At 40.2% G+C, this 26,993-nt stretch overlaps 1 protein-coding gene across 3 annotated transcripts in view; it reads right to left on the minus strand.

The window, feature by feature from the left end:
- Positions 1-362: 362 nt before the first annotated feature.
- fnip1 (folliculin interacting protein 1) overlaps positions 363-26,993 on the minus strand; it is a 98,821-nt gene continuing 72,190 nt past the window's right edge. For all 3 annotated transcript variants that reach the window (XM_073067178.1, XM_073067176.1, XM_073067177.1), the window contains 6 exons: positions 21,617-21,786; positions 18,985-20,338; positions 15,139-15,307; positions 8,063-8,263; positions 6,298-6,413; positions 363-2,841 (listed from right to left, as the gene is read on the minus strand). In XM_073067178.1, the coding sequence (XP_072923279.1) occupies positions 2,763-2,841; positions 6,298-6,413; positions 8,063-8,263; positions 15,139-15,307; positions 18,985-20,338; positions 21,617-21,786 (2,089 nt within the window). In that variant the 3' untranslated portion in view covers positions 363-2,762. The remainder of the gene's footprint in view (positions 2,842-6,297; positions 6,414-8,062; positions 8,264-15,138; positions 15,308-18,984; positions 20,339-21,616; positions 21,787-26,993) is intronic.

Below are 26,993 nucleotides of genomic sequence, written 5' to 3' on the forward strand. Positions count from 1 at the left end.
AAGCCAAGGCTGAATGTCCAACTTAATAAGGTGGAACTCACTCGTTTTATCAAGCCCAATTTATTATAGCAGGTCCTCTCAAAACATTCTTCTTTTTGTTATATACAATAAACAAAATGTCAGCAAGTTCAATGAAACCCACATCAAATTTAATTAAGTTTCAACCTCATGAAGGAGTTTTAAGGAACTTCCATGAAAGTTCATCCCAAAATATTGCTAGTAAATTGAAAACACAATCTCAAGAGTGATGTGTAATGATCCGAATAGTAAATTACATTTCCTCAATGAATTCTCAAATAGTTGGCATTAACTTGTGAGGGAACTACTTGTGTTAAAACAAACTGTAGGCCAAATGCCCAACCTTAATTTTTTCTCATGTATTTATTGCACAGAATTCTCCAAAAGTAACAAATGGTTAATACATAGTGCACACTGAAAGAAGAATATTTACAGGATGTCCTGGATGTTTTGTGCAGTTTAGACAACTTCCATTTGAGTCAAATAAATTAAAAATACTGTAAAAGACAATTACAATTGACAAAATATTAAATACAATAATATCTTGCTCTTAAATCAGCATTCATGTTGCAATTTAGAAATTACTTTGTAATAGTTATTTTGAAAAATTACACAAAATCTCCCTTAAGACTTTAAAACCATAATGCATGAAAGAAAAGCTTTGTACAAACCCACTGCCTTTAACTACAATAGAGGATGAGAAATTAACAGGATTTCTCCCAAGCAATCCAAGTATCCCTTATTAAAGTAAACTCATCTTTTTAAATTGTACCTTGCGTCACGCCCATTACTACCTCAACCAAATACGTTTTTATTATTGTTAGCCCATGCCTTGATGGAAATTTCCTCCGATTAAGGCTGTGATTATATTAACAAAATCAATTCATAGCTCAGAATCTTATGCAGAATAAAGTCCAAGCGATATCAAAGATACTTTATTTTGTACTTTAACATCACTGTGATGGGTTCAAAAGGCACTCTCATTTTAAATTGCCCTCTCAATCCTTTGTCCGGCTAAGATTTATATTTCCTTTTTCTCCATGCTATATCTTGACCAGAACAGTAAATGGTGTCTGCAATCCTAGCTTCTGCTAGTGCTGCTGTAAAAACTAATCTTCCACTCTCTGGAATACTTTTCTATGAATACTGAAGACAGGGAAAATAAAATAAAACATAAATAACTCTTGCAGCATCACATAGATACAATTTTGACATCAGTACAAACACCAGGAGTTCCAATGGAAAATATTACTAAATATTTAACTACTTTTCCCCAGAGTGGATGGCTATTTTAAAATATTTTATTTACTTTGGTTTATTGTCTGCATTTCACCCTCATACTACTTCACACCTGAAAGATTTTAGTTGTTATAGTGATGGTCAAACTGGATTGCTAAATGATATCCTTACCCAACATTCCCAATCCATCCTCGGCCTGGTTGGCACTGGGTTCTGAGGATATGAAAAAAGTCTTAGAGAGATTACCCCATTGTAAAAACGTTGAAAAATACTGCAAAAATTAATGTAGTTAGGATCATGTACAGAATTCAGTATGGACATGAAAATACGATTGTCTTTTCACTTTATTTTATTCACATGATCAACTAGGAATGCATTAAACCATCCAGAACCAGAACCACATGTTGAAGATGCCTATTCTCACCAGTTAATTAGCTAAAATTTACATTTCTTCTTCCACTTTTAGTTTCTTCTCATGAGCTCTACCCACATGTGGTGCCAGTGCCTGAATTTGGTACTTTACTGCATCACTTAGCACCATGAGCTGAATAACATGCATAACATTGGCAGCCAAATTATAAATAAAATCCAGCTAAACTAGCATTTGGTAGCAGAGAAATGAGAGCATGTTACATCCCTTGATGCAGAATTAACTGAGGTAGTACAGCATTGAACTGATTTTCCCTCTCCATTACAAAGCATTTTCAAATAAGTTTTGGTCAGATTCCTGACTGAAGGTCTGTTACTGATACAAATGAATGAATGTATTGAATTTTTGACTGATCTTTCCTATATGATTTTATCCAAATTGTTGCATCAATGCTTAAATTTTAGAAAGGTGAAGCGAAAGCAATCACAGATAACAATTCCTCGAATTAAAGGCAATAATTAGCACTGTTCAATTCTTGTCAGTTACATCAATATACTTAAAACATTAAAACAGACTTTTTTTTAAAGTTTATTCTTAAGAGGGTTTTTGTAAAAGTAAACATACAAAACATCTTTCCAAATACTCTGTCCATAGAGTACAAAAAATAAAAATGCGCAAATATGTGCAGGTTCAGTAAAAACAGGAGTTAGTCCGACTTCCCTGAAGTCAAAAAATTTCCATACATGCAACATCATAGTTTTAGATCAAGTCAGAAGAAAAAGCTGAAATTTCTTGCTCTTGGTTTAAAAATGTAGTTGTTCAAATACCGGTTAAACACTGAAAAAGAATATTTCACTATTCTTTTTTTTGGTCTCCCCTTCCAAAACTTTCTACTTGCTTTAAACAGTTTAACAGTGAGAAAAATAACTGTTTTGCTCAGTACCAATCTTTTTCCTTCTACCAGGGTGATATTCTTCTGTGGCATTTTCATGCCGTTAAGATGCAAGGACCTTGCCATATAAGACAAGAACATAGGATTACACGCATGGAAAATGTAAATATTTTGGTGTTGTCTTCCATTCTCTGCAGTCATTTCCTTTTCCAAATGTTTAACATAACTTGGCTATCAGGAAATTCAAAGCAATATCTGGGCCACATATGGAGAATGAGTGCTCGCTACAGCTGCCAGCAAGGGCAGGTCACTGGATTCAATCCTATGAAAGAAGAAAACATGAGTAATTTTACTTCAGAGTTCCAGAAAGCAAATTAAGTATTTGTGTATTCCTTCACCTTATGCATTTGGAAGTTTTTGTTTAAAGAGGGGCAAAAATAGCTTTCTAGTCTATTCTAGTTCAAATTGACACAGACATATACATCTTTACCTTAACAACACACTGAGCTTTCTCTATCCAATGCACTTCATTAACCAAAATTAAGCTTGCTAAGTTTCTGGATCTTGACTTTAATTTTATTTAGAGATACTGCGCCGAACTGGTCCTTCTGCCCAACTATCCATTTTGCCCAACAACCTAATCACAGGATAATTTACAATAACCTATTAGCCTACCAACTGATATATCATTGGATTATGGGAGGAAATCGGAGCATCCGGAGGAAACCTATATACACATGGGAAGGATGTACAAACTTCTTAAACAGATGACGCTAAAATTGAACTCCGAATTCTGATGCACTGTACTGTAATAGAGTTGCACTAACTGCTACGCTGCCATGGTGCCTCAGCATTGAGTGTGACGCTATTACAGCTTGGGGCAATGTAGTTAGGAGTTCAATTCCAGCGTCCTCTGTAAGCAATATCTGTACATCCTCACAATGGAATGCATTGGTTTTCCCCGGGGGCTCCAGTTTCCTCCCACAGTCCAAAGACATATTGGGTAAGTTAATTGGTCATTGTAAATTGTTTCTTGATTAGGTTAGGGTTAAATCGGAGTTGCTGGGGCAGTGAGGTTTTAAGTACCAGAAGGGCCTACTCTGTGCTGAAATAAATACAAAGGTCCATTTGTTTAAGTCAAACATGGCACTGAGAGGAAATAAAATAAGCCTTGGGTTACAGGAAAATAAGTAAACAAAATTGTCAGTTATTGTTTCTGATTGTTAATCAATAAAACATCCTGTATTGTCCCGGTACCGAAGAAACCACAACCAAAAGAGTTGAATGACTTCAGACCTGTTGCCTTGACGTCGCACGTGATGAAGACCATGGAGCGGCTGATAATACAGAATCTGAGGCCACAAACCAGGCACGCCCAGGATCCTCTTCAGTTTGCGTATAAGGAGAAGGTGGGAGTGGAGGATGCTATCACGTATTTGCTGCACAAATCACTCTCTCACCTAGATGGGGTCAGTTGTGCTGTGAGGATTACATTCCTTGACTTCTCTAGTGCCTTTAACACCATCCAGCCCAAGATCTTAAGGCACAAACTAACGGAGATGGGAGTAGACTCTCACATGGTGGATTGGATAGTGGACTACTTGACAGATAGACCTCAGTATGTGTGGTTGGGAGACTGTAGGTCTGACACGGTGGTAAGCAGCACAGGGGCGCCGCAGGGAACCGTACTCTCTCCGGTCCTGTTCACCCTGTACACATCAGACTTCCAATATAACTCGGAGTCCTGCCATGTGCAGAAGTTCGCTGATGACACGGCCATAGTGGGGTGTGTCAGGAATGGACAGGAGGAGGAGTATAGGAAACTGATACAGGACTTTGTGATATGGTGCAACTCAAACTACCTGCGTCTCAATATCACCAAGACCAAGGAGATGGTGGTGGACTTTAGGAGATCTAGGCCTCATATGGAGCCAGTGATCATTAATGGAGAATGTGTGGAGCAGGTTAAGACCTACAAGTATCTGGGAGTACAGTTAGACGAGAAGCTAGACTGGACTGCCAACACAGATGCCTTGTGCAGGAAGGCACAGAGTCGACTGTACTTCCTAAGAAGGTTGGCGTCATTCAATGTCTGTAGTGAGATGCTGAAGATGTTCTATAGGTCAGTTGTGGAGAGCGCCCTCTTCTTTGTGGTGGCGTGTTGGGGAGGAAGCATTAAGAGGAAGCACTGTTGGGGATGGTTTAAAGTAATTTGGGAAGAGGGTGGGAACCAGAGTGATTACCACGTCTTAATAAGCTGGTAAGGAAGGCGGGCTCTGTCGTGGGCAAAGTACTGGAGGGTTTAACATCGGTAGCTGAGCGAAGGGCGCTGAGTAGGCTACGGTCAATTATGGATAACTCTGAACATCCTCTACATAGCACCATCCAGAGACAGAGAAGCAGTTTCAGTGACAGGTTACTATCGATGCAATGCTCCTCAGACAGGATGAAGAGGTCAATACTCCCCAATGCCATTAGGCTTTACAATTCTACCGCCAGGACTTAAGAACTTTTTAAAAGCTACTATTAATGCTTTTTGAGATAGTGATTTAGATGCATATCATATTTTTTTTACTGAGTTAAGTATTGTATGTAATTAGTTTTGCTACAACAAGTGTATGGGACATTGGAAAAAAGTTGAATTTCCCCATGGGGATGAATAAAGTATCTATCTATCTATCTATCTAAAACTGGTGGTTGTTAAACAAAATAAATGACAAAAAGTTTTCAGGTTTAAAAAAAATTACTACAAGGAATCTCCAGTCTTTAATCAATTTGATATACAAACACTCTCCCAGTCCCCCATTAGGTGGTAGACTAAATACGCCGGCAGAAAGTAAAATTTAAAGGGTGGAGGGGAGGTGGGAGATTTTCCACATCCACACTCTCAACTTTTATTTATTATTATATAACGTGAAGTATACAGTCAATGGCTGACAAGGTTGTAGCTAAATATGATAGCTGTAGCTGAAAAGGTTACAAAGGAAATGAAACCAAGACTCAAATACAAATGGAATTTTACAGTAAATCATTGAGGTGCATTAAAAAATGTGCCTTTGCATGGAACTGAATAAATAATTTAGAAAAAAAGTTGAGGGAAAATTAAGAACACCCCTGGAAGATACTTGCAGCACAGTGGCATATTGTTGATGCCACACTGCCCCAGTGACCTGACTTGTGGCATCTGTGTGGAATTTATACATTTTTCCTGTGATCCCTTGGGATCTCCCACCACTACACGTTCCTGTTGTTTTGAATATCAGAACCAGGGGGAGATTTGTTAGAAATGTGAACAGTATAAAATGATGCTTAATGGTTGGCCTAGCCTAATTAGGTCAATGTGCCTGTTTCTGAGGTGTATCATTCCAAGTCAGAGTCTTGATACTTGTGTAATGTGCCCCTCTGTCACTCATTCCCCAAAAGACTTTAAATTTAAACTAGGTCTTCACTTGCAGCAAGAAAGGTGAAATAAATGACACTAGAAATCATGACAGATAACCTTGGGATCTTGCTAGTTTAAGTAACTTAACTGATACCACCAGTGAGTGTGTACATTTGAAATCAGCTAAAATAGGGGAAAGGAAGTTACAACAGACAAATACAGAAATAATTTGGTTGATATCAATTAATGCCCTTATTGAGACTGTGACTCAGAGCATTACAACATAGGTGGATGACATATTTTCTGTAAAAGTTTCCTCTTCATGTGGAATTTTAAAAAAAACAGCTGGAATAATGGCATACATAATTCACTGCTTGAAAGATTAAAACTCCTTACCCCAAAACCATACCCAATTCCTTCACATGAACTCTCATTTGGCCCTTCAGATATTCCGACAACATCTTGCTTTTGAAATATAGCTCCTGCAAGCGATCTTCTAGGTGCATTATACACTATATATAAACAAATATAGATTAATTCAATATTAATCCTTTTTAATATTTAAGACAAGTTGTGAAGATTCTTGGCAGTCTGCTCATGACTAGCACAATGAAATACATAATGTCTTTATGAACAGCTGGTGTAAGTGTTAGGAGGGGAGCAGCTGTCTTTTGCATGAAAATCAGATCTACAACCAGAACTAATTACTGGAATGTTAAAGGAGAAGAGCTTCTATTTAGTTCCTGGTGTTGTGAAGTGAAGATGCCCCAAATTAAAGGTTAGTGTTGTTTGGGGGACAACAGAACAATAAAAATGTTACAGAACAAAACTGATTTGTTCCAAATCAATTTCTCTAACTCATTTGCAATGAATTTCCCCAAGCCCCTACTTATCCTCTAATCACTGGTACTGCCTTGTAAAATGTATTCTTTTCCTCAGATATGCAATTTCATCCCAATAACCATGACCAAACCTGGCTTTACCAGCAACCATTCACCAAATTTGACCAGATGATGACTTGCTATCACAGCAACAGTCCAAATACCTTCTGGTGGAGTTTTACTTATTCCTGATTTCAAACATCTTTTTAGAATCCACATGTACAGTACTGTGTAAAAGTGTTAGGCACATATATATATACTAAGACTTTTGCACAGTACTGTGGTTGCGAACATGGAATGTAGAGTGAATTTGTAAATATGGCGGGAGCAAAAGATGTTGGGAACAGCGAGGGTAGAGCGCCACTGGAGGGATGTGGGACAGATAGCAGAAAAGGAGTGCCATAGGAGGGGGAATTGGGGGGGGGGGGTGCACACACCCAGCCCTGAGACACCAGGCAAGATCATTTGATTCCAAACAGTTGCTTTATTGATCATTACAGAATGTTTCTCTGGTGCTTTACACTCCCTCCCCTCTTCCCAACCATGATTCCCCTCTCCCTGGCCCCTTCCCACTCACAATCCACAATAGAGACCCATATCAGAATCAGGTTTATCATTACACACAAACCCCCAAGACTTTTGCACAGTACCATATATAATTGGTTTCTTTGAAATTAATTTGACCATTCTTCAAAAATAAAGCAAAGGGCATTTCTTCATTTCCAGCCTCCTTTCAATTTGCCCATGTTCTTAACCTACAAGATTTAGTCCCATCTTTCTATCTTCTTAAACTTTTTGACTAAGTTTCTTCTTTTGGCCATTCTGTTGCCAAAATCATTAGCCTCTTTGCTTAGATGTAATAATTAAAACAACATTCACTGCTTTAAAAAAGGTTTATTTCTTTTCTGCATGTATCATCGTTCCTAAAGTGCACTAGTGTTACACTATCACACAAGATAAACAGGCACATTGGAGGCAGAAGCAGTTTGAATTTTTTTTTGGGTCCCCTAGTACAATTCTAAAATAGGATTTGGTTGCTGCTTTAGATATACACATCATTTCCTGGTAACAGGCTTTAGAATAGGTTTACACATTTATTAACTTCTTGTGGTTCTACTGAGATGAGTGATCAACTGCAATTGTGGAGTTTAAGGATGATGGAAGCTAGATGTGAACGTAGTCAATAGCAGCAATGATACTTTGTTTGACTTGATATTTTATTTTATATCTGAATAAACCTCAAATAAGATAACAGATCGCTCCCAGTCTTGAATACTTACAAAGTTTGGAGACAGATTTAGTTTATAAAGTTGTAGAGTGGAATGAAGTAGGTTAGACACTAAACTGGATACAAGTACTTCTTTCCCTAGTTTGTTGCTGTCCGTGACACGTCTCTGGCTACTTGCAACCTGGACTGTCCACTTATCCATATCTGCGATAATGCAAATTGCTTCTGCTATCGGTTCATCCAACACAGGATGCTGAGCAGAAAAAGAACGTAGAATGGTTAATACATTCTCTATCTTGGAGCATTAAACATAATGAAATTCTAAAATCAATGTCATCATACCAAATCTGCACTGGCTAATATTGGGAACATATCATCCATCTTCTAACATGGAGGAAAAAATATTGTTTACTTTTATTATTTTGTAAACAACTGTTCCTTTCTTCTTACAAGTTGGTAGTAACAGAGTCTTTTGTAAATTAAGTGCATAAACAGCATACAAGAGATTATTTACTGTACAATCTAGAGTACTAATAACATAGGACAGGGCTTATAATCTGAAGACACTTTCCTCCCACACCATTTGAGTAACTTGAAGTCAATTGATTAAATTATCTGGAACAGGAGAAAGTCTGGAGATGCTGGAAATCCAAAGCAACTCGTACGAAATGCTAGAGGAACTCATGTCAGGCATCAATGGAAATGAATAAACAGTTGACATTTCAGGCTGAGACCCCTTCTTCAGGACTGAGAAGGAAGGGTGGGGGGGGGGGTGTGGTGAAGAGAGACGCCAGACTGAAGTGGGGAAGTGGGGTGGTGGGGAAGGAAGTTAGCTGGAAGGTGATAGGTGAAGCCAGGTGGCTGGGAAAGGTAAAGGGCTGAAGAAGTAGTAATCTGCTTGGAGAAAGGGAAAGAAGAGGGGACGCAAGGGGAGGTGATGGGCAGGTGAGAAGAGGTAAAAGGTAAGAGTGGGAAACAGAGGAGTGGGTGGGGGTATTTTGTTTTTTAAAAACAGAAGGGGAAATTGATATTCATGGCATCAGGTTGGAGGCTACCAAGACGGAATATAAAGAGTTGCTCCTCCAACCCGAGGATGGCCTCATCTTAGCACATGAGGAAGGCCATGAACTGATATGTTGGAATGGGAATGGGAATTGGAATTAAAATTAAAATGCTTTGCTACTGGTTAGTTCCACTTGTGGCAGATGAAGTGGAAATGCTTGACAGAGTAATCCCCCAATTTACTAGAGGTTTCACCAATGAAGAGGAGGCCGCAATGGGAGCATCAGACACAACAGAAGACCCCAGCAGATTTACAGGTGTGGTGTTGCCTCAACCTGGAAGCTCAGATAAATTATCTGGAATCTCATATCAATAAAAGCCACATGAAGCTAGCACATTTGAAATGGAAAAGATTTGTTGTCCTTTGGAAATAAAAATACTGCAGATGATGGAAATGGAAACTGAATGGCCTGATATGACGTGGGATTACATGGAAGATTGAAAGCAGCAAGCTGGCTGCATGTCCAGAGACCTGAGCTCTTTGGGCACAGAGCTCGGAAAAAGCAACGCAACAGATTAACACCATAAATCGGCAAGTTGTTTGTTATGTCTCCCCTCTCGCTGTGAAACAGGGACACGCCTTTTTCCCTCATTAGGGAGAGAGAGCGAGCCTGTGGTATGTCGAATTACCGGGTGAAAGAGTAGTCTTTGGGGCACTGCAAGTCTGTGTCTTTGTTGATGCTTTGCTGCACACTTGAGTGCTCGATGGAGGGTGTAGATGCTTTTTTGCTGGTGGGGGGGTCGTTGTTTTGCTGCTGCTTGTGTGTGGGAGGAGGGAGTTGGGGTGTGGGCTTTGGGATTCTAACATTTAACTGTCATTCATTCTTTGGTGCGCTCCTGTTCTTGTGGATGTTTGTGAAGAAAAAGAATTTCAGCATGTGTATTGGTTACATTTCTTTGATATTAAATGTACCTACTGAAAATGCTGGAAATACTCAGCAACTTGGGCAGTGAAGACAGAAACAGAGTTAATGTTTCAGGTCAAAGACCAGAAACTGAAAATTTAGGAAAGAGGCAAATTTAAACCACTGTTTCTCTTGTCATAGAATCTATTGATCTTACCTCTTGTGATGTTAAGTGAAACCTTTAAACCATGGGGCTCATTTTTGGCTGCTACTTGAAATAGCCGAACAATTTAATTATGTTATAGATGGCAAATTCTGATAGGACACACAGTAAATGGCAGGGACCTTGAGGAACTTGATTGAAAAGGCATCTCATGGTGCAAGTCCATGGCTTGTTGAACGTGGTGACACTGATGGATAGGGCAGCAAAAGCAGCACTGAAATGCTTGCCTTCATGGCCAAAGCATTGAGCACAACACATTTACTCAACAGTGCTTGGGTTAATGAACGTAGTTCTGGCCACCATGCTACAGAAAGGGTGTAGTAGCAATAGATGTAAAGAAAATTCACCAGGATGTTACCTGGAATGTGGGACAGTAATTATATGGAGAGATTGAATAGACTGGGTTCATTCTCTTTGGAACATAAGGAGCCAAGGGGTGATCTATATATAGTGTTCTTAGCGTGAGATGTGGGAACTCTGGAAAACCTCCAGCCTCTCCGATAACCACATCTGCATCAGGTGCATCAAGCTGCCGCTCGATGGCCTTTAGCTTATAGGGGAGACTGAGGAAGTGATAGTTAGGAGCTACAGGGAGATAGTCACCCCTAGGCTGCAGGAGGCAGGTAACTGTGTGACTGTCAGGAGAAGGAAGGGAAATGGGCAGACAGTGCAGAGTACCCCTGTGGCTATTCCCCTCAAAATAAAGTGTACCATTTTGGATACTGTTGAGGGGGACAACCTACCAAGGGGAGCTGCAGTGAATAGGTCTCTAATACTGAGTCTGGTGCTGTGATTCAGATGAGAAGAGGTGAAGAGGACTACAGCAGTGACTGGAGTTTCCACAGTTAGAGGAAAAGAGATGATATTTTGTGGAGAGATACCCTGATGGTATGTTGCCTCCAAGGTGCCGGGGTCAGGGGGATGCATCGGATTGGATCCATAGCATTCTAAAGGGGAAGAGTGCAGAAGTCTTGGTACATACTGGCACTAATGACATTGGTAGGAAAGGCAAGGATGTCCTGAAGAGTGATTTTAGGGAGTTAGCTGAAAAGCAGGGCTGACAAGAGTAGTAATCTCTGGATTTCTGCCTGTGTTACGCACCAATAAGGGCAAAAATAGGCACAATTGGCAGATGAATGCATAGCTGAGGAACTGGTGCAGGTGGTAGGGGTTCAGATTTATGGATCATTGAGATCTCTTCTGGTAAAGGTATGAACTGTAAAAAGGGACATGCTACACCTGAACCTGAGGGGGACCAATATCCTTGTGGGCAGGTTTGCTAGAACTGTTTGGCAGGGTTTAAACTAATTTAGCAGGAGGATGGGACCCAGAGTGATAGGGCTGAGGATGAGGCAGTAGGTTTACAAACAGAGGCAAAGTGTAGTGACACTGTAAGGAGAGGGTGATGATAGGGCAAAACTGCAGCCAATGGGGTGAGTTGCAAAGTAAAAGGTGCACAAAATCCAGAGAGGTAAATACGGGACTGAAGGTGTTATATTTGAATACATGCAGTACATGGAATAAAGCAGATAAACTTGTAGCGCGTTTAAAGATTGGCATATATGTCGTTGTGGGCGTCACTGATTTGTGGCTGAAAGTAGTTTATAGCTGGGAGCTTAATATCCAAGGATACACACTGGATCAAAAGGTCAAGCAGGTAGGCAGAATGGGTGGGGTGGCTCTTTTGGTAAAAATGAAATCAAAATCCTTAGAAAGCGGTGACAAAGGATGGGAAGGTGTAGAATCATTATGGATAGAGTTAAGAAACTGCAAAGATAAAAAGCCCCTGATGGGAGATAGATACAGGCCTGCAAATAGTAGCAAGGATGTGGGCTACAAATTACAATGGGAGCCAGAAACTGCACGTCAAAAGAGCAATAGTCATGGAGTATTTCAATATACAGGTAGATTGGGAAATTTTGGTTGGTGCTGGATCCTAAGATAGCTTTTTAAAGCAGCTCGTAGTTCAGCCCACTTGGGGATCAAGTATTCTGGACTGGGGCTGTGCAATGAATCAGAATTAGAGAGCTTAAGGTAAAAGAACCCTTCAGGGAAAGTGATCATAAAATTCACCCCAAAATTTCAGTGAGAGAAGCTAAAGTCAGATGTATCAGTATTACAGGAGAGTAAAGGGAATTACAGAGACTTGAGGGAAATGGTGACCAAAGTTGATCGCAAGGGGTCACCAGCAGGGATGGCGGCAACGGCCAAGTTTCTGGGAGCAATTCAGAGGGCACAGGATGGATCCATCCAAAAGAAGAAATTTTCTAAAGGCAGGATGATGCAATTGTGGCTGACAAGGGAAGTCAAAACCAACATAAAAGCCAAAGTGAGGACATATAATACAGCAAAATTAATGGGAAACTAGAAGACTGGGAAGCTTTTTAAAACCAACAGAAGGGAAATAAAAAAAGTCATAAAGGCAGTAAAGATGGAAGATGAAAGTAAGCTAGCCAATACAAAAAGTTCCTTCAGATACATAAATAGGAAAAGAGTGACGAGAGTAGGTATCGGACTGCTGGGAAATGAAGCTGGAGAGGTAGTAATGGGGTACAAGGAAATGACAGACAAACTGAATATGTATTTTGCATCAGTCTTCACCGTGGAAGACACTAGCAGTATGGTGGAAGTTCAGGAGTGTCGGGGGCAGAACTGAGTGCAATTGCCACTACTAGAGAGGAGGTGCTTGGGAAGTTGAAAGGTCTAAAGGTAATTAAATCACCTGGACGAGATGGTGTGCACCCTGGCATTCTGAAAGAGGTGGCTGAAGAGATTGTGGAAGCATTAGTGATGGTCTTTCAAGAATCAATAGATTCTGGCATGGTTGCAAAGGACTGGAAAATTACAAATGTCACCCCTCTCTTCAAGAAGGGAGAGATGCAGAAGAAAGGAAACTATAGGTCAGTTAGTCTGACCTGAATGGTTGGGAACAAGTTGGAATCGATTATTAAGGATGAGGTCTCAGGGTACTTGGAGGCACATAGATAAAATAGACTGTAGTCAGCATTTTTTCATCAAGGGGAAATCCTGCCTGACAAATCCTTTGGAATTCTTTGGAGAAATAACTACAAAGATAGACAAAGGAGAATTGGTAGATGTTGCGTACTTTTATTTTCAGAAGGCCTTTGACAAGGTGCCACATGAGGCTGCTTAACAAGCTATGAGCCTACGATATTACAGGAAAGCTTCTAGCATGGACAGAACATTAGCTGAATGGTAGGAGATAATGAATGGGAAAAAAGAGACCCCTTTCTGGTTGGTTGCCAGTGACTAGTGGTGTTCCACAGGGGTCTGTGTTGGGATATACTCTTTTTACATTATATGTCAAATGTTTGGATAATGGAATTGATGGTTTTGTGGCCAAGTTTGTGGATGATACAAAGATAGGTGGAGGGACAGGAAACGCTGAGGAAGCAGAGAGGCTGCAGAAGGAATTAGACGCATTAGAAGAATGGGCAAAGTAGTGGCAGATGGAACACAGTGTCAAGAAATGTATGCTGATGCACTTTGGTAGAAGATATTAAAGCGTAGACAATTTTCTAAATGGAGAGAAAATACAAAAATCTGTGGTGCGGAGGGAATTGGGAGTCCTTGAACAGGATTCCCAAAAGGTTAATTTGCAGGTTGAGTTGTACTCAGTGGAATTTAGAAGAATGAGGGGTGGGGGTCCCATTGAAACCTATCAAATGGATTCAACAGTGGCTGGATGGGAGATGCCAGAGAGTACTGGTGGATAAACGTTTGTCAGGTTGGAGGCCAATGACTAGTGGTGTGCCTCAGGGATTTGTACTGGGTCCAATGTTGTTTGTCAAATACATTAATGATCTGGATGATGGGGTGGTAAATTGGATTAGTAAGTATGCAGATGATACTAAGGTAGGTGGCGTTGTGGATAATGAAGTAGGTTTTCAAAGCTTGCAGAGAGATTTAGGCCAGTTAGAAGAATGGGTTGAATGATGGCAGATGGAGTTTAATGCTGTTAAGTGTGAGATGCTACATTTTGGTAGGAATAATCCAAATAGGACATACATGGTAAATGGTAGGGCATTGAAGAATGCAGTAGAACAGAGTGATCTAGGAATAATGGTGCATAGTTCCCTGAAGGTGGAATCTCATGTGGATAGGGTGGTGAAGAAAGCTTTTGGTATGCTGGCCTTTATAAATCAGAGCATTGAGTATAGGAGTAGGGATGTAATGTTAAAATTGTACAAGGCATTGGTAAGGCCGAATTTGGAGTATTGTGTACAGTTCTGGTCACCGAATTATAGGAAAGATGTCAACAAAATAGAGAGTACAGAGAAGATTTACTAGAATGTTACCTGGGTTTCAGCACCTAAGTTACAGGGAAAGGTTGAACAAGTTAGATCTTTACTCTTTGGAGCGTAGAAGGTTGAGGGGGGACTTGATAGAGGTTATTTAAAATTATGAGCGGGATAGATAGAGTTGACGTGGATAGGCTTTTTCCATTGAGAGTAGGGGAGATTCAAACAAGAGGACATGAGTTGAGAGTTAGGGGGCAAAAGTTTAAGGGTAACACGAGGGGGAATTTCTTTACTCAGAGAGTGATAGCTGAGTGGAACGAGCTTCCAGTAGAAGTGGTAGAGGCAGGTTTGGTATTGTCACTTAAAGTAAAATTGGATAGGTATATGGACAGGAAAGGAATCTGTGAATCTGTGGAAATTATTGCCACAGGAGGCTGTAGAGGCTGTCATTAGGCATATTTAAAGCAAAGGTTGAGAGATTCTTCATTAGTTAGTACATGAAGGGTTATGGGGGAAAAAAGCAGGGGGGCTGAGAGGGAAATGGATCAGCTATGATGAAATCCAAGTGCAGACTCATTGGGCCAACTGGCCTAATTTTGCTCCTGTATCTTATGGTGATTTATTAATGTGAATTAATAGTGGTTTGCTATAACAGTGTCAGTGATAGATCTTTTCCATTAAAAAAAACTATTTTGGACATTGTAAAATAAAGTGAGCAGCATCATGGATGACATACCTGAACAGCATGTGTTAGATCTGAGGGCAAACACTGCTTTAATCTCTCATCACTGCCTGTTCCATGCAAAACAAAGTCTGATACATAATGAGGGCAATAACCACCGAAAAGAGACCTTCCAAAATTTGCTATGCTGGGTTTGTTGCAGTTTATTTCAATTGCATTTGATCTATAGGGAGGGAAAAGAACAATTAAAGAACAATCAGGTTTCGGTAAAAAGTTAAGCAGCTGATCACCACTGAGTATATCTACATGGAGCACCGTCGCAGAAAATCCAACATCAAGGATCCCCACTATCCAGGCCATGCTCTCTTCTTGCTGTTGCCATTAGGGAGGTGGGTACAGGACCCTCAAGACTCACATCACCAGGCTCAGGAACAGTTATTACCCCTCAATCATCAGGCTCTTGAACCAGAGGAGATAACTTGACTCACTCCACAGTAAACTGTTCCCACAACCTATGGACTCACTTTCAAGGACTCTTTCTCTCTCTTTCTCAACATTTATTGTCTGTTTATTTTTACCACCATGTTTACTTTTTTTCTTTCTTTTTGTATTTGCTCAGATTGTCTTTTGCACATTAGTTCTTTTGTCTTATTGTGCACAGTCTTTCGTTGATTGTATTGTGTTTCTTTGTATTAATTTATAATATACACAAGAACAATGAACCTCAGGGTTCTATATGGTGACATACATGTACTTTGACAATAAATTTATTTGAACTTTGATCTCTTGAAATTTGCTTTCATGTTTCTTTTTACATTGTATTTGCTTTCTTGTTTCTGAAGCTGAAACCCATGTTGTGAGTAGCCCAATGTGAGTGGAGACTCTGCAGTCAAACAAGGACCCGCAATGTAAATATTAAAGCAGGGATATAGGCACATAGTGTTCACTTGATTGGGTACACCTGTTTGTTAATGTAAATATCTAATCAGTCAATCATGAGGCAGAAATGGAAAGCACAAGAGCATGCAGACATGGTCAGGAGGTTCAGTTGTTGCTCAGGTCAAACGTCGTAATGGGGATGAAATGCGATTTAAGTGACTGACTGTGGAATGACTCTTGGTGCCTGATGGGGTAGCTTCAGTATCTCAGAAATTGTTGATCTCCTGGAATTTTCATGCACAACAGTTTCTATTGTTTACAAAGAATGGTGTGAAGAAAAATCCAGTGAGCAGCAGTTCTGTAGGCAAGAACACCTTGTTCATGAGAGGGGTGGAATGAGAATGGCCAGACTGGTTCAAGGTGGCAGTAAATCAAATAACGATGCATTACAACAACAATGTGCAGAAGAGCATCTCTGAACACACATCAAATCTTGAAGTGGATGCCCTACAGCAGCAGAAATTCATGAATATATGGAAATACACTCAGCAGCCACTTTATAAGGTACTTCTTCAATGTAATAGTGGCCACTGTGTAGGTAAAAAAGTTAAGCAATTGCTGAAGTTTACTTCTTTCTGAAGCAGAAACCTACATTGTAAGAAACAGGATGTGACTGGAGATACTTTGGAGACAAACAAGGATCTACAGCATAACTATTATAATGGAGATATATAAATATATAAACAGGTTAATCCTTTAAGTTTCTCTTTTCACAATTAAGAATTAATTAACTACTCTGGTAAGATAATTTTGTTATATACAACTGATTAACCATTGAACTGTTGATTCTGCTTCGAACCTGGAGGTATCTGTGTCATTCATTCAGAATGAAAAATGACTCCTATTTCATAGATTTAATGCAGTTGTCAATTCATAGGTTTATCATATCCAGAATAGCAAAATTTAAAAGCAAGTTTTGAGGGTATTCTGGGTATAACAAAGAATAAAGCCTGTGCTTAAGTTTTACTTTAAAAAAAAATTTACAGGGTCTTTATAATTCATGGAAGATCAACCCACGTGCCAAAAGTTTTAAAATTAACTCAACAGCAAGGTTAGCAAGGTAGTGAAATGGTTGAATGATAAACTGAAATTCATCTGTCCTCAACTGACCTACGTACATCATAGTATTCCTGTTCAGTTCAGAAACTAATTTGTAAATCATTAGCAGAATTTCACCCTGTCCCTGCCCAAGGGAATTTTCACAAACAAGAGAAAATCTGCAGATGCCGGAAATCCAAGCAACACACTCAAAATGCTGGAGAAACTCAGCAGGCCAGGCAGCATCTATGGAAAGAAGTACAGTTGACGTTTCAGCACGAAATGTCAACTGTACTCCCCCCCCACTGCCTAGTCTGCTGAGTTTCTCCAGTATTTTGTGTATATTGTTCCAAAGGAATTTTAAATGCACAGCTATGAGTTGTTTTATTAGAAAATGTTTCATTAATATGATTTATCTACTTGAAGGTGTTTTGAGACATGAGACACCCAAGAAACTCTCTTTCCCATCCAATTACTAAAAGTACACTATATAGAACATTCTGTGCTCAGTTATTGGACAGATATACTGCAGAGTACCCATTAAAAGCAGTAAATCCTACAAACATTTAAGTTACAGAACTGCAACTTTTTTTTGTTACAAGTTAGTCATTGAAACAACAGAATGCACTTGTCAGCAGCAGCAAAAATGAAGGTGGAGAACTAAAATAATAAATGATTCCTAATCTTATACATCATGTAGAAGACGAAAGTTCAACATGTAATTTGCAGAGCCAAGTTCACCCTCCAGTCTCAGGCAGCAAATGTCAATTTACAAGACAGACCCAATCTAAATAATGTTTTGTATACTGATGATATTTTTCCCATCAGGATTCTGAACTGCACCCTCTACAGCCAATAAAGAGCTATTCTGTAGTCACACATGTATATATAATAAACTATTTCTGGTCCTGAATTTTTAAAAACTGACTAAGGTTGCGTTTGAAAGTGAGAATCATTCTTTGAAGCCTACCAACATTCTTATGTAGTAGCAATAAGTTCTGCTGAAAATGCAGAAAGTGAACTTTGCCTCACATGAAATAAACTCTTGCATCCACTGCTTGATTGCCTGTTGCCACATCACAATCACATCAATTATTCCCCATTATAAAATGTCATATCTATATTTATAGCTGTTATTGTTCCAACAATAAAATTAGCATCTTTCACTACAGAGAAATTTCATATTCTGAATCCACTTTCTAAACTGAAACAATGCCAGTGCTTTCAATTAATGTCTACACATTTGTAGAACTGCCATGTGTAGACAATTGTTGCATGTTTAAAATAAGAGATAACCAAACCATTTTGGGAAGGGGCATGGTAAAGTCAAACATAAAAGCACTGACGTAATCACAGAGTCAATCCACTACACTGACTCTGTGAGAAATATGCCGCAACACTAGATCAGTACTTGTCTATCAAGCAGTGACAGGGTGAATTCAGCTTAATCTGCTTTAGCAATTATGATTTTATTCACAATTTGTTTTTAAATAAATTAATTCATTTTCTTTCTTTGCACTATCTCCCAAGAGCAGCATGTCACTCACTGCAAGGCTACATGGGCGAAGGTTGCCCTCTTTATCATTACAACCAATCCTGAAGTTTGAACTTCCAACCAGAATAGGTGATTGGAGGGGGTGGGGAAGATAAAGATGTAACATATTCTGTCTGTGTTAGATGTGAACAGTGCGTTGCATATATTCAGGGGGCTTCTAGCAAGTTTCCCAATGGATGAGTCATCCCCAACTCACCATGTCCTTGTCACTCAAGCAAAACATCCAATTTCAAATTCATGTCAACTTTCCTGAATAATGTAACTCAACAAAAGTAATCCCATTTGATAGTTTGTACATATGTCACAGAAAATTCACAAATTAATATAGTGCAAGATTTTCTTGCTTGGTACAAAATATTTGCTCTTACCCAGGAAAAGGTATCTGTTCCAGCCAGTCATCCTGCTCTGTACTGTAGTAATTATGTCTGGACAATTCATGCCCTGCGTCTTCATTCTCACTGTCACCCAAGGCACTATCTGAGCTTTCATTTCTGGGAATATCCCACTCAATCACAGGTGGTGCTTTTTTCCGTGGATGGTCTTCTGCACAGTGATTAAGAAGGGAGGCCTTGTCTCTGGTGTTCTGCTCAGCAGAACTGAGTGAATGTGATTCTAAATCTGTTACATACACTTTACAAGTGCAAATGCAACTGCTTCCATTCATGCCATATTGCTGGTCATTGTCCTGAATACCAAGCCCCAGATCCAAAATATTCTGCTGTTCGACTTGCAAATCTTCTTTCGGAAGATCATCAATGGTCTTTGCTTCTATTAAGTTGCCTTCATTAAAATACTCATCAAATAGACTCAAGCTTCCTTCATGTGAAGCATCCCATTCATAATTGTGTACACTGGACAATGTTTCCTTTATCCGATTTGTTTTGTTTTGGCCCAAAGGTTTGTTCAGTAAGTCTTCTTGTGCTCTTTTTTTAAGCTCCCCAATGCCCTTTTGTAGTGCCTCATTGGTCTCTTTTCTCTTGGTTTCTGTATCAGAGTCAGGTGAGAGTGATTCACCAATCTGAAAAGTAACTTTTTGCATTGAAGTGGGACAATTTTGGAGATGATTTTCACTACAAGGAATGGAAGGAGGCAACTGTTTATCAGGAGGCTGTTTTTCAATTACTGGTTCTACGATGTGGCTTTGGTCTACAGCAGCAGATCTGACAGAGAGCAATGTTTCGGTCTTGGCTTCCGGCACAGTGTGTATGCTTTCTTTGTACGGCTTGATGGCATCTTCCCTACAAAGAGCTGGCAGATTTGCAGTACAGCTGCTTGGACCACAACTGGTTTCCCACAAGTTCCTGTGAGACTGTACCAATGCATCATTTGAACCACTTGCCTCCTTCTGCCTGTTATCACCTTGCTGTTCTTTCCTAGGATGAAGGGGGCATTTCTCACTCTGGTTACCAACAGGGCTGTTCTCTGAAAGAATATTCTGATTTTGCAAAATGGTTGGAAAATGAAAGCTTTTATTTCGGTGAATTGTAACCACGACATACTCGGACTCTTCTACCTCTCCTTTCTCGAGGGATGTGGTCATTACTGACTCAGTCATTTCAGAATCACCATCCCCCTCCTCCACTAGCTGGGTTTCCTGCAGCTCTGAGCATCGAATGAAGTAGGTGAGAAAGTGCAGTAGACGCTGGACCAGTTCTTGCCGCTTGCCGACCACCACTGTCCGGGCTAATCGCACAGGAGAACCTATTGCACCATGCAGATCAACTGTCATAAAATCAAATGGTTAATATTAGAAGAGAATATTTTTGATGGTTGTATGAAGATGAAGGTAAACCGACGCTTTGGAACAGAATTATTTTCCTATGCAAAAGAACTTGAGCTTCCTCACAAACTAAATACAAAACAAACTATGAATGGCTCTACAACAATATGAAGGGTGATTGATATGTTCGTGGCCTAAGGTAGGAGATGAGTTATACAGCTCTCCTTACATGCACGTATTGGTCCACTCTGAGTGATTATGATGAAAGTTTGAAGTTAATAACTTATCTCCATCTCTCTTAGGCCACGAACTTATCAATCACACCTGATTAGTTATTAACTTCAAACTTTCTGCATAATCACTCTGAGTTGAACTGCATATGCATGTAAGGAGAGCTGTATAACTCATCTCCTACCTTAGGCCACAAATTTATCAATCTCCCCGGCTGTGGACACTTTCTGGAGGTCCAAGGTCTGTATGCTCCACGACTGCTGGACTAAGTGTGTAAATGTAGGAGGGAACTATGTTGAAAAATAAATGTGCTGGGTTTTCTAAAATTGACTCCTACCTTAGGCCACGAACTTATCAATCACCCTCATATAAATTTCCCTCCATAACCTTATGTTAAGCATCCAAACAAATTTTCTTTTGTATTTCTCCAGTGGTCTCCCATTCAAAGCAGTTCCAAAAAAATACACAGAGCCCAACTGCAGTTTTCCCAATGGATGTGAAACCACAGGAACTGGATTCTCAAAGTCTATTTCAAATGGATTAAGAGCACTAATATTTTGCCTTAGTCTAACACTAAACCCTAATCCCTTAATATCTGGAAAAAAAAAGATTCAAATGGTTTTGAACTTACTTAGCAACTAAGCACCTACAGTCTTCTGGAATAAAGAATTTTAAAAACTGACTACACCGAGTGAAGTTTATTCTCAGTGCAGTACTCTTTGGCTGTACCCTGCTTTTGAGATTGTGACCACAGGTTACAGACAACCTGACCTGGGGAAATTCCGTATATACCCTGTCAAACCTGTTAGGAGAAGGCTTGCAGAGATAACCCCCCACTGCCAGGAACGGAAAACAGTCACCTTAACTTTGACAGCTTGGATAGGCACAGACATTAAACTCAAGCTCAACAATTCATGTGATCTATTGTATATTTGAGCATTCCAATAGATTTTATTAAAGCACATTGGTGTGGCGTGGGTTACTTGCACAACTGAAATGGATTTAGTAATTGTCCAGTTTGTAAAAACATCTTTTAAAATAAAACATACCTAATTGGGCCCACAGCGGATTATAGGGGTTGGATTTTGAAAGCATATCAACACTTTGAGAGGAATGCTTTTCCAAGAAAATTTTAATAGGTGGTTGATCATTTGGCATAACAGTGGGGACCCAGGCAAGATGATTTGTGAGTACAGCAGTAATCAAGGCAGGCAGAAACCTGATTAAAGACAAAAATAAACATTTAAGCAAATTTGATAAATCATGTCTATCCACGCAAATACAATTTGTGCATTTAATAAGTACACAGTTTATCCCAAAACAAAGAGGAATATAACACCTAACAAATATATCATGGCATCATTTCATTGAGAGATAAAAGAAGTAATTTAAATTTCAGTCTGTCAATCTTCTTACCTGATGCCAGATCAAATATGGTCAAGAAGCCTTATAGATACTGACATATTGCTGAAGGACTTCTGAACTTTTTGCTTGTGCTATTGAAATTTAGAATCAACTATCCAAAATAAAACTCTGCAATCAACGATAGCTGTCTTAATTATTGCAGAACAACGCGGATATGCAAGCATGACACTAGATGAATATTTTGGAATCAAAAAACTGACAACCACTCAGAAATGACCAGGACATCAATCACCTTGCGAAACTTAAGGATTGAGAAAAGGCAGGAAAAATGCTGCAACCACATGAAGCTCTAGCCCTTACTCATGGAAGGTGGATTTATCCCTGTGAAGCCCTTTGATTGTCCTGAAAATAGGCCACACACTCGTGCTAGCAAGCTTGAGCCTTTTCTGCCTCTCTCTCTCACACACACACACACACACACACACACACACACACACACACACACACACACACACACACACACACACACACACACACACACACAAAAGCACGACAAGGAGTGCAGAGGAAGAAATAAATACATTTTGGCTGCAAACAAAATAGCAAGAATTATTCAATAACCAACAAGACAAATAATGAGACTTTTTTTTTGCCAAAGCCATAGGTTAAAATGCATTTTAACCTATGTGTCTACCATAGATTAGATGTACCATGAGATTCAAATTTATTTTTGCGGAAAGTGGCAAAATGGACCTGGCTCTGAGAGAACTAGGAGGCACTTCATCAGACAGAAGAGAGCACTTGAAAATAAGATCATCATGTGCCTTTCTGACAAGTTCAAAAATGGTTGAGAAGTGGGTTAGTACACAAAAAGCAAAGCACCATGGACAGATAATATGCAGTGTTTTTTTAAAAAGCTATCAAAATTTAATAACATTATTTAAGATTTAGTTTTTTTTTTGCAAAGGTTCCTGTTTTCTTCAGATGGAGGGGAATTGAATAGTTTAGATGCAATTCCTTGTGTAACCACTAGATGACGAACATGAGACATTGGACTGAACCAGAATCCAGTTTTATCTCTGTGTAATGAATTTGGTCTCCACTCTTCTCTTCTCATCCTCCATCACCAAACAGTTCTAAGGGCAGAAACTACAGTGCAGCCCCTCCCCAGTCTATGAATCACAGATTAATTAAAAAATATAATTGGTTTTTGCCATGCGACCTGAAGGATTCAAACAAGTCAAATGTAATTTTAAAAAGCCATGGTATTATACATGAACTATCGAACTTCATCAAGACCTGATGAAAACATGTCTGAAGCTCCACCACGTTGTACTCCTCAGTTCTGTCAAGCTGTAGATATAATGTGGCAAGTTAAAGACCAAATTTCCACCTTTCCCTGACTTTGCTGGTAATAGGTAATAGTGGATGAAGGGAAGCCCCTTTCTTTAAAAAACGAAGACATCTCCTTTGTCCAAGAATGAAAGGCCTCATCCTGAGAGCAGATGCTGCGGAGGTGGAGGAATTGAGAGAAAGGGATAGCATTTTTGCAGGAGACAGGGTGGGAGGAGGAATAGTCTAGGTAGCTGTGGGAGTCTGTAGGTTTGTAGTAGATATCAGTGGATAGGCTGTCTCCAGAGATAGAAACAGAAAGATCTAGAAAGGGGAGGGAGGTGTTGGAAATAGACCAGGTGAACTTGAGGGCGGGGTGAAACTTGGAGGCAAAGTTAATGAAGTTGACAAGCTCAGCATGTGTACAGGAAGCAGCGCCGATGCAGTCGTCGATATAACGTAAGAAAAGAGGAGGACAGATACTGGTGTAACGTTGGATCTGTAGGCTGGTAGGGTGATAGATGAGGACCAGGGGGACTCTATCCCTGGTGGGCTGGTTGGATCTGTAGGCTGGTAGGGTGATAGTTGGATCTGTAGGCTGGTAGGTAATATCCATGGTGAGTAAGATTAAAGTGAATCCCAAGGCATTTCATACACATGTTAAAAGCAAAAGAATAGCCAAGCAGATGGCAAGATCACTTCAAAACTAAGGAGGGAATTTATACCCAGAGCTGGAGAAAGTGGGTGAGCTACTAATGAGCACTTAGCATCACCATGGTATTCACCATGGCATGGGTTCCCAAGCTGGGCTCCATGGACCCTTTGGTTAATGGTAGGGGTCCATGGCATAGAAAAGGTTGGGACCCCTGCATCAAGAAGGTCATGGAGAATAATGAGGTCAGGACGACATAAGCTGATATTCTAGGAAACGTTTTTATTAGTCTTGAGTGTCTTGAAGAATGCAAAAGTGGAAAGCCCCCATTTCTTCATGAAATCTCTCACAGGTTACGGAGATATGCAAGAGATGAGATTGCAGGCACCCTGAGCGAGGGATATAAAAATCCTCTGCAGGCAAGATACCAGAGGACTGGTGGAAAGCCACTGACGTTCCTTTGTTAAAGAAAAGCAATAGGGATATTCCTATAGTACTACTACTTTCTCAGTATTTACTCTCATCTGGAAAAGCATGGACATGGATATTCAGCAAAGCATTGCACAGGGGAAGTTTTGCCACATAAACCTGATGATCAAAGTAGTAGTACTACTGTTGAGTAATTTTGAGGTGAAGAACATGATTGATGAGGGTAGGGCAGTGTATTCCACAATGTGCCTCATGGTTGGCTGATCCAGAAGATTAAGGCATAAGGGATCCGCAGAGACTTGGTAGATGAGATTTCAAATTGACTTGGCCGCAGTTGGCTGAGTGCAGTGGAGGAGAAAGTGTTACTCTGACTAGAAGCTTGTGTCCAGTGGTGTTTACGGAGATCAGTGCTGGACCTTCTTTTATTTGTGATATATAACTGATATGGACAAAAATGCAGAGTGGCTGACTATCCACAAAAAAAAAAGCGGATAAGGAGAAAGATTGCTGAAGGATACATTTGGATATAGATCAGTTAGAAATTGAGCAGAGCAATGGCAGATGAAGATCAGTCCGGATAAGTTTGAGGAGCTGCACCTTGGGAAGTCAATCAGAATCAGAATAGAGTTTATTATCATTGACAACACTTGTGAAATTTGTAGAAGAGATGTAGTGCAACAGCAGTACAGTGCAATACGTTAAAAATAAGTTACATTAAATATTAAAAATAAATTGTACAAAAGTAGAGCAAAATGGTGTTCGTGAACCTTTCAGATATCTGATGACAGCGGGGAAGAAGTGTATTCCTAAAATGCAGAATGTGTATCTTCAAGCTCCCGTACCTCCACCCTGATGGTAGTACTGAGAAGATGTCATGTCCTGGGTGGTAGAGGTCCTTAATGATAGATTTTAAGGCATTACCTTTTAAAGATGTCCTCAATAGTGAAGAGGCTAGTGCCCATAATGGAGCTGGCTGAGATGACAACCTTCTGCAGCCTTTTTTCAATCCTGTGCACTGTACTCCCAATACCAGACACTGTTGCAACCAGTAAGAATACTCTACACGGTACATCTGTAGATATTTGATGGAGTCTTTGGTGTTACACCAAAGTATAAGAAGAAAGTATACAGTAAATGGCAGGACCTTTAGGTGCTTTGCTGTGCAGAGGGGTCTTGGGGTGAAAGTCTACAGCTTCCTGAAAGTAGCAACAAAATTAGATAGGGTGGTAAAGAAGGCATACAGCATGGTTGCCTTCATCAGTCAAGGAATAGAGTACAAAGGTTGACAAGTCATGACAGCTATATAAAACTTCAGCCAAGTCACATCTGGAGTATTTTGTGCAGCTCTGCTTACTGCATTACTGGAAGAAATGTGAGGATACAGAAGAGGTTCATCAGGATGTAAACCTGGATTATAGAGCATTAGCTATGGTACATGGTGAGATTGGACAAATTTGGGATAATTTTCTCTGTACTTGTTGGAGGTTGAGGGGAGACTGGATAATTGTGTGGCACATACACGGTAGTCAGTCACAGGCTTTTCCCAGGATGGAAATTGTCATATACTAAAGGGCAACTTTTTAAGGTGAAAGGGAGAAAGTTCAAAGGATGTTTGCCAAGTTTTATGTTTCCAAAGAGTGGTAGATATCTGGAATGTACTCCCAGGGGAGGTGCAACTGCAGCATTTAATAGGCATTTAGAAAGACACATGAACAGGCAGGGCTTGGTCCATTTCTGACTCCTTCTCCTTCCCCTTCTTGATCTCTGTCTCCATATCTGGAAACAAACTGTCAATGAACATCTTTTATAAGCCTACTGATTTCCATGGTAATTTCAACCACTGATCTTCCCACCCTATCTCCTGTAAGAAATGCTATTCCCTTTTCTCAGTTTCTTCGCCCCCGCCACATCTGTTCCCAGGATGTGGCTTTCCGTTCCAGGACAGAGGTATCCTTCTTAAGGAGTGAGATTTCCCTCCCTCTATTGTTGATGATGCCACCCTCACCCACATCTCCTCCATTTCCCGTAGATCCACGCCCACTCTATCTTCCTGCCGCTGTAACAGTGATAGAGTCCCTCTTGTCCTTACTACCACCCCATTAGCCTCTGCATCCAACATATTCTCTGCAACTTCTGCCACCTCCAAAGGGATCCTACCACCAAACATATCTACCCACCCCCCCGGGATTTGGGTAGGGATTGCTCTTTCTGCAATTCCTTCCTCTGGTCTCCCTCCAGTATCTGCAATCGGCCTAAGTGCTACACTTGCCTTTACAACTCCTTCCTCACTTCTATACAGGACCCCAGACAGACCTTCCGGATGAGATAACACTTCACCTACAAATCTGCTGGGGTCACCTATTGCACCCAGTGCTCCTGATGCAGCCTCCTCTACATTGGTGAGACTTGTCGTAAATTGGGGGACCACTTCATTGAGCACCTCCACAACATCCGCCACAGATGGGACTTCCTGGCGGCCAAACATTTTAATTCCAATTCCCATTCCGACATGTCGATCCATGCCCTCTTGTACCAAGATATGGCCTCCTTCAGGGAGGAGGACTAACACCTTATGTCCCATCATGGTACCCTCTAACCTGACGGCATGAATATTGATTTCTCCTTCCAGTGAACAAATTTCCACTCTG

This window comes from Hemitrygon akajei, chromosome 15, assembly GCF_048418815.1.
Source record: "Hemitrygon akajei chromosome 15, sHemAka1.3, whole genome shotgun sequence".
NCBI lineage: Eukaryota > Metazoa > Chordata > Chondrichthyes > Myliobatiformes > Dasyatidae > Hemitrygon > Hemitrygon akajei.